Source organism: Pempheris klunzingeri, chromosome 11 (assembly GCF_042242105.1).
Source record: "Pempheris klunzingeri isolate RE-2024b chromosome 11, fPemKlu1.hap1, whole genome shotgun sequence".
NCBI lineage: Eukaryota > Metazoa > Chordata > Actinopteri > Acropomatiformes > Pempheridae > Pempheris > Pempheris klunzingeri.
The window spans coordinates 26,543,211-26,552,052 of NC_092022.1; the positions used below are offsets into that span (position 1 = coordinate 26,543,211).

Below are 8,842 nucleotides of genomic sequence, written 5' to 3' on the forward strand. Positions count from 1 at the left end.
ACTATATAACAGCTGTATGGTTGTATTTGATTTTGGTCACACAAAGTCACACAATAACACAAACACACTGACTGATGGAGGCAGCAGCAGAGCAGCAGCTCCTGTGTGCTGTTCTCTAAAATCCCTGTTTTTGTGAATGTAGTCTGGTGTGTGTGTTTGGTTAAACCAAAAGAGAGGACCCAGGGGGAGAAACAGAGGAGTTCTCCTCTAATTTAAAAACCTTAAAACCTTAAAAGTGACCAAAACAGCATCGTTTGTCTCAGGAATGTTGTAAGACCTCCTCATTACAACAGTCTGCATGACCAGACACCACTGTGAGTGTGTGAGTGTGTGAGTGTGTGAGTGTGTGTGGTCATTAAGGTAAATCTCTCTTAGTGACAGACAGACAGAGGCCTCCGGCACACACACACACACACACACACACACACACACACACACACACACACACACACACACACCTTTTCATGAAGTGAGCAGACAGTCTGCAGTCAATAGGATTACCTGTCCATTCATACAAACATTAACTACATCCCACAGGAGGCCAGGTGTGTGTGTGTGTGTGTGTGTATGTGTGTGTGTGTGTGTGTGAGTGTGTGTGTGTGTGTGTGTGTGTGTGTGTGTGTGTGTGTGTGTGTGTGTGGTACACAACTTTACACCATCTTCAATTTCACAATAAAAGTCCAGTTTTATAGGATGAATCTACACAACTTTCACCAACAAAACAACACTCAACATGCTTCTCATGAATTTAGCTCCTCCTGGTTCCACTATTTGAATAATCACGATGGATCCTCAGATTACCTGAGTCCTGGTTTTGCTTCCTGGCTCAGTCAGACTTACTAGAAACCAAAACCACAGCCTGTAAACAAATCAGGTGACTGCAGGGGGGTCAGTTGTGGGGGGGAAGCTCCCCCTGTGAACTCTATTCAAATAACTAAACCCAGACGGACGCTTCAGTAACAATAAGCAGAATCAGAATCAGAATAAAGACAGAAATATAAAACAAATGTAGGTGTTTTACCTAAAAGTCCTCCTGTTCAGTGAAATGCTCCCAGTATATCTAACGGAGGGACCAACACGTTAGACTTCATGGGTTTTAAATAGTTTGTTTAGCTTAAGGAGGAGGATGAACAGGCCTCTGTGGTAAAAAGGAAATATTTCAGCTGAAGGACCTTCAGCACTTCATCAGACCCTCAGATGTCCTCATCAGTTAGTGTCCCTGTGCACGCTAGCAGGTTAGCAACACTTCTCAACATGCTCTTTTCTTTCTGTCTCGTCTGACTGTCCGACCGCCCACAGAGTCTACAGCCACAACAGCCCCTCACGTCTTTTGTCCGTCTGCCAGGTGTGTCCCAGGTGTGTGTGTGTGTGTGTGTGTGTGTGTGTGATTGGTCTATTGACAGGACACACTCGCTCTCAGGTGTGTTGACTCAGTGCCGAACATGTTCAGACGCTCCTGCTGTGAAACCTGATTCAGTAACATCTGGATTAGTAACATCTGGTTCAGTAACATCTGGATTAGTAACATCTGGTTTAGTAACATCTGGATTAGTAACATCTGGACTAGTAACATCTGGATTAGTAACATCTGGATTAGTTCGTCTCTTCCTGTTGTTGTGTAGAATGAACCTGCTCAGACCTCCTTGAGTCTGAACATCCAGGTGAGACGGGGGACGACTTTAAAGTATTTCTGTAGGGGGCGCTGTTACCACACCTGACCTGATGACAAACCTCCCGTCAGGTGTCACAGGCTGAAGAAGCAGAGCGTCGCTGAGAGTTTCTGCAAACTAACGACAGAAAACTTTAGCAGCTACGACTTGTTGCTGTCATTTTACCAAAGATAAGATTATGACTGAAGCTGTTTCTGATAGAAAGCTCTCACTCTGCACCTGCACCACCTGCACCACCTGCACCACCTGCACCACCTGCTCACTTTATCAGAGTCCAGAGCTAGTTAGCATGGAAGCTAACAGGCTAACAGTCTGTCAGCCTGCACTGAGCTCCAGTCTGACTGATGTTAGACACTGAACAGGTGTTCACATAGATTATTGATTATTGATAGATGATTGATGCCCCCACAGCCCCGCCTGCTTCCCTCCATCCACACCACCTTCACCTCCAGGAGGCCACGCCCACTCAGGAGACAGGAAGTGGAGACCATCTCAGACCTCTGGACTGCAGCCTGTAGTGACACATCTGTAGCTGTAGAGGATCTCTGGTTGAACTATGTGTCCTCTAAAGTTTTTTTTCTTGCAAATGTGGTTTGTTTTGTTCCTCCTCCTCCTCCTCCTCCTCCTCCTCCTCCTCCTCCTCCTCCTCCTCCTCCCTCCAGAAGGGAAAAACAGATTTGAATATGAATTTGCGTTTCTAAATGAGTGCAGGTGTTTTCCATCCCGTGTGAATCCCAGTCAGCCTCAGTCAAAAGGGACGAACTCCTCTGTAGAAACGATCTTTTCTTCTTCCAGCCATTTCAGCATTTTGCAGCTCCACCGTGTGTGCAGTGAAACGCATCGTGGATCTGATAAAGAAGTATCTTATCTTATCAGCTGACCTGAAACGATCAAGGTCGACAGAAAAAAAAAGCCGAGAGTTGCTCAGTACTGAGGGGCTCAGTCCCGCTCCACAGTCCGGCTGCAGAACTCAACCGCCTCTTTATTCCTTAGTGTTATTACTAATCTACAGAAGCAGGTGGGGGGTCACGAGGGCCGAAGCTGAAGAGGAGACAGCGTCCTGTTTGGATCCTGTTTGTTCAGACGCAGCAGAATTTGACTGTAGGGAAACAGGCTGTTCGTCTCTCTCTGCTCATCAGCACTAAACTCCTGATAAAACAAACTGTGAGCAAACAGCACAAACCAGCCGAGGAGCTTCAAGTGTTCAGCATGTGGCCAAAAGTCTGTGGACAGCTGAACATGTCTGTGACTGAGCTGCTCCACCGGCCTCCACCCTTCTGGTGTCACGCCTGGCTTGTTTCTGACGGCCTTTTGCATGTCTGATATTTGCATTGGGTCTCTGCCATCCAGTCAGTGTCACATAATGAAATGCCCCCCCCCTTCCTCTTAGCGGTTAGCGTGTGGCGCCCGTGTAGCTAAAAATGGCGTCCCATTGTTTTTTGCCATCGCTGCTCAGATCAATAGGATCAAACCAACAAGAGAAGCTAAAGACTACAGAGACGCTGCAAAGGTCAAGATCGAGTCAGAAGAGTGGGAGCGAGACCACAGTACAGGAAACACACACACACACACACACACACACACACACACACACACACACACACATACACACACACACACACACACACACAAACTGGCACAGTGGAAATCTCTCTTGGACACACTTGATACCACTTCCTTTTCCTGCCATACAAGCAGACATAGCAGGGTGTGTGTGTGTGTGTGTGTGTGTGTCAGTGTATGTGTGTGTATGTGTGTGTGTGTGTGTGTGTGTGTGTGTGTGTGTGTGTATGTGTGTGTTTAAGGTTGTATCCTCGACAGCAGAACATGACAGACTCATCGCTTCATCACTTTTCTTGCCTCAAATACTCACTGAAGACTTAAAAACAAGAAAAAACACAAACGTCTTCACTGAAAAGAACTGAAAACTGTCAGCAGGACCCAGGAAGGTCCCGCCCCTTCCTGTGGACCTCGTTTCAGTAAGAATCTGTCCGGTCGTCAATGGCGACAGGCGAATAAAGTTTAGGTCTGTTTGAATTGTTCTCCTCACCTGCTAGCTAGCGAGCTAACTCTGCTACGCCCCCGTGCTAATGTGATGTTAAAGTCAGTAAAGTCTCAGTTTGTGGTGAAACTGTTGAAGCATCAGAACGTCCCAGCAGCAGGTAGAGGGTCTGATCCTTCATCAGGGGACCAGGAGTCTGGGATCCTTCATCAGAGGACCGGGAGTCTGGGATCCTTCATCAGAGGACCAGGAGTCTGGGATCCTTCATCGGAGGACCAGGAGTCTGTGATCCTTCATCAGGGGACCAGGAGTCTGTGATCCTTCATCAGAGGACCAGGAGTCTGTGATCCTTCATCAGAGGACCGGGAGTCTGGGATCCTTCATCAGAGGACCGGGAGTCTGTGATCCTTCCTCAGAGGACCGGGAGTCTGTGATCCTTCATCGGAGGACCGGGAGTCTGTGATCCTTCATCAGGGGACCGGGAGTCTGTGATCCTTCATCAGGGGACCGGGAGTCTGTGATCCTTCATCAGAGGACCGGGAGTCTGTGATCCTTCCTCGGAGGACCGGGAGTCTGTGATCCTTCATCAGGGGACCGGGAGTCTGTGATCCTTCATCGGAGGACCGGGAGTCTGTGATCCTTCATCAGGGGACCAGGAGTCTGTGATCCTTCATCGGAGGACCAGGAGTCTGTGATCCTTCATCAGGGGACCAGGAGTCTGTGATCCTTCATCGGAGGACCAGGAGTCTGTGATCCTTCATCGGAGGACCAGGAGTCTGTGATCCTTCATCGGAGGACCAGGAGTCTGTGATCACACACAGCAGCTCAGAGGACATGAGGGACGTTAGCATGGGGACGTAGCAGAGTTAGCTCACTAGCTAGCAGGTCTGACACCAGACTGAATGGTTCTTTACCGTCTTCACCACAAACTGAGACTTTACTGACTTTAACATCTTTAACCTGAGGAACATCCTGTGATGTGTTCAGGGAACCATTCAAACTGGATCTAAACTTTATTTGTCTCTTGCCGTTAACGACTAGACTAATTATTTCCACAATAAGGTCCCATGGGTCGCACCGGAAGGGGCCTCTCTACTGCACTCCTTCTGCATGGCCACAGGAAGTACAGGAAATAACATACACACCTTCAAAATAAGACAAAGGGGAGACGAGGAAAGTTCTCCACAACTTTAGAATATTTGCTTTTTCACAGGAAGAACAGGCGACATGCCGAAGTCGATTAAAAGAAGAAGATCAAACCGGTTTTCCGACATGCTGGTGTTGAAAACCTGTCAGGTTTCTGAGTGGGTGTCTCCCACGGCAACGGTTACTTGACAACTGACCCCTGGTGTTGCTAGGAGACGAGTTCACACGGAGCTAGCCAGGAACCGCTAATGATTTAGCATTTTTGTTTGGACCCAGCGTGCTGTAGTTAGCTCGCTAACATTAGCACTCATTTCCACACGTTCTAGTTCACATTCAACAAAACAAGAATGGTTTTCATTTGAAATAACAAGAAGTGACTTCAGAAACACCGCTAAAAAAAGGTCAACGGGGCATGAAGCCAACAGGAGACACTGATCTTACTACTCTGTGCCACACCTGAGTGTGCACTGACACAACACACAGCCTGAACTAAGACAAACACAGAATCCACGGAGCTGCATGAACACAATCTGACAGTGATGAGAGTTTAAACAGAGCAGGGAGGCCCAGCTCAGAGGTACAGGAGTACTGCACTAAGGATAAGATACTGCAGACTGTGATAAGGACACACTGGGACTCTACGTATTACATAAGGGGTGGACACAATAATGTGAACACCTGCTTACTGTATAAACTATCTCAGTCAATTTCTGGCTTCTGAATGACGGGCAGGTAGTAAAGTAGGTAGTGTTGAAACCACCTGTCGGCCAAACAAGCCGCAGTGGCTGTAAAAGAACTGCACCTGATCACAGTAGGTCCACTAAAAGAGCTTGTCTGATCCACTGACCATCCTGGCAAGGATCCCTACAGAGAGAGACCTGGAAGATCCTTTTGGTTTAACCACAAACAGCACACACACCAGACTACATTCACTAAAACAGTAATTTTGCTGGCCTTCTGGTGCTTCAATTGCTTAGCTTGTTTGTGTTATTGTGTGTTGTGCAAATATTGTGTTGGATCTGAAGTGACCCTTTAAAACACCAAAGTCACACAATAACAACAATATACTAACATATGGAGGCAGCGATAAACCAACAACTCCTGTGTTCTGCAAAGTAAAATTGCTGTTTTTGTCAATGGAGTCTGGTATGACGACAGTATCTAAAGGAGTATTACAAAGCCTTTTGTGCCCTGGTTCAATCATTCACTCACCAGCACCAAGAGTACTGTCTGTACTGCAGTACCAGCACTAAGAGTACTGTCTGTACTGCAGTACCAGCAGGAAGAGTACTGTCTGTACTGCAGTACCAGCACTAAGAGTACTGTCTGTACTGCAGTACCAGCACCAAGAGTACTGTCTGTACTGCAGTACCAGCACTAAGAGTACTGTCTGTACTGCAGTGTCTGTACTGCAGTACCAGCACTAAGAGTACTGTCTGTACTGCAGTGTCTGTACTGCAGTACCAGCACTAAGAGTACTGTCTGTACTGCAGTACCAGCGTCAAGAGTACAGTCTGTACTGCAGTACCAGCAGGAAGAGTACTGTCTGTACTGCAGTACCAGCATCAAGAGTACAGTCTGTACTGCAGTACCAGCAGGAAGAGTACTGTCTGTACTGCAGTATCAGCACCAATAGTAATGTCTGTACTGCAGTATCAGCACCAACACTACTGTCTGTACTGCAGTACCAGCGTCAAGAGTACAGTCTGTACTGCAGTACCAGCAGGAAGAGTACTGCCTGTACTGCAGTATCAGCACCAAGAGTACTTTCTGTACTGCAGTACCAGCACCAAGAGTACTGTCTGTACTGCAGTACAAGCACTAAGAGTACTGTCTGTAGTATCTGGGGTAGTAGTACTAGTAGTACTAGTAGTAGTAGTAACATCAGTACTATACTGTAGTACTAGTAGACTACTAGCTTCTTTGTACACAGTCACATACTTCAGTCCTGGGGGGCAACCTGGGGGTTCCCAGGTGAGGCTGAGGGGTCGTCACATGACTCAGAGAGGGGGGGGCAGAACAAACAGCTGAGACACAAACCTGCTGCAAAGTTTCACCTTGAACCAGAACCAGACCCAGAACCAGACCCAGTCTGTCCCTCAGAGTGTTTAAATAAAGTTTCACACTTGTTGTTTCCACCTAAAAACACCATCCTGACCTCTGACCTCTGCCCCTGCAGCTGTCTGACCCTCCCTGGAGCCCAGGTGTGCTCCCCCCTGACACTCACCCCAGGGTGCTGATGAAGCCGTTGACGGTGCCCTCCGCGTACAGGGACACGATATCCCCGATGTGGAGGAAGCTGGAGGCGGAGTCCGACATCCTGCAGCCGCGGAGGAGCTCAGGTGGAGCCGGAGGGACGCTGCCTCCCCTCCTCCCTCTGTGGGGGAGCCTCGGGCAGCAGAAGAGCACCCACTAAAGTCCGCTTAGGAGTCCAGGAGCAGCAGGAGGAGCAGCAGGAGGTGCAGCAGGAGGAGGAGCAGCAGCAGCAGCAGCAGCAGCAGCAGCAGTCCGCCTCAGCCTGCGCGCCTCCGCACGGACACTGCCGGGATCCGCATGTCGGCCGACCGGGAAACACCTCCGGAGGAGTTGGGGGAAGTTTGGAAAGTGAGGCGGAGCGGGTGAGGAGAGGGTGAGGAGAGGGTGAGGAGCAGCAGCTTCAGGAAGCACCGCAGCTCGAGACCTCCGAGCGCGCGGGAGCGTGTCCGCGGGAGGTGAAAGTGTGCGCACGGAGGTGTGGAGGTACGGCACGGTACGGCTCTGGTCTGGTCTGGTCTGCCCCCTCCCTCTATCCGAGAGAGAGTGTGACAGAGAGAGAGAGAGAGAGAGAGTGTGTGTGTGTGTGTGTGTGTGTGTGTGCGCAGGAGGGGGCGTGCACGTGCGCGCTCACGCCGAAGACTGGTATTAAAAACCAGGAAGTGAGTCGAGGTGTTGATAAGACAGAGAGAACACACACAGAGACACACTAACACACACACACACACAGACTAACACTAACACACACACACACAGAGACACACCAACACACACACTAACACACACACTAACACACACACACACAGAGACACACCAACACACACACTAACACACACACTAACACACACACACACACACACACACACACACACACACACACTAACACACACACACACAGAGACACACACACACACACACACACACACACACACACACACACTAACACACACACACACACACAGAGACACACACACACACACACACACACACACACACACACACACACACACACACACACACACACAGGAGCTCCACCTTGCTTCAGTGACGCTCAGACTTCTTCTGGTTCGTTGCTGATGGTGACTTTCCTTCTTCTTCACTAAAATAAAACTAAACCACTTTTCCCCGCCCCAGAGCTTTCAACCACATCTCATGAGGAAGAGCGTGTCAGAGTCTCTCAGGTTCACATCTGGGTCTGAAGGCGTCACACACCAACAGCGACTCCTTTTATCAAACACGGCGTCTAGAGGAGCTCAGTGTGTGTTTGAAGCTCAGTCTGACTGACAAAAGTCCTGTTTGGGTTTTTTGGTTTAACCACAAACAGCCGTTATATCGCTCTCTACACACACACCAGACTACATTCATTAAAACAGGGATTTTAAAGAACAGGACACAGGAGCTGCTGGTCTACCGCTGCCTCGATCTGGTAGGTTGTTTGTGTTATTGTGAGTTGCATAAATGTTATGTTGGGTCTGAATGAACCCTTTAAAACACCAAAGTCACACAATAACACAAACACACTGACTGATGGAGGCAGCAGCAGAGCAGCAGCTCCTGTGTCCTGTTCTCTAAAATCCCTGCTTTAGTGAATGTAGTCTGGTGTGTGTGCTGTTTGTGGTTAAACCAAAAGGATCTTCCAGGTCTCTCTCTGTAGGGATCCTTTCCATGATGCTGTCACACACTTAGAATAACTGATGATCAAGTGGCTGCTGGCTGAGGTGATCTACTGGAGCAGTTCCAACACTTTTACTACCTACCAGTCAACTCAAAC

At 48.7% G+C, this 8,842-nt stretch overlaps 1 protein-coding gene across 1 annotated transcript in view; it reads right to left on the reverse strand.

Annotated features, from left to right (window-relative positions):
• The window catches only part of itpr3 (inositol 1,4,5-trisphosphate receptor, type 3), a 56,449-nt gene extending 49,164 nt beyond the window's left edge, over positions 1–7,285 (reverse strand). Inside the window, exon 1 of the mRNA XM_070840387.1 lies at positions 7,046–7,285. Coding sequence (XP_070696488.1) covers positions 7,046–7,137 — 92 coding nt within the window. The 5' untranslated portion in view covers positions 7,138–7,285. The remainder of the gene's footprint in view (positions 1–7,045) is intronic.
• Between the last annotated feature and the right edge of the window lie 1,557 nt (positions 7,286–8,842).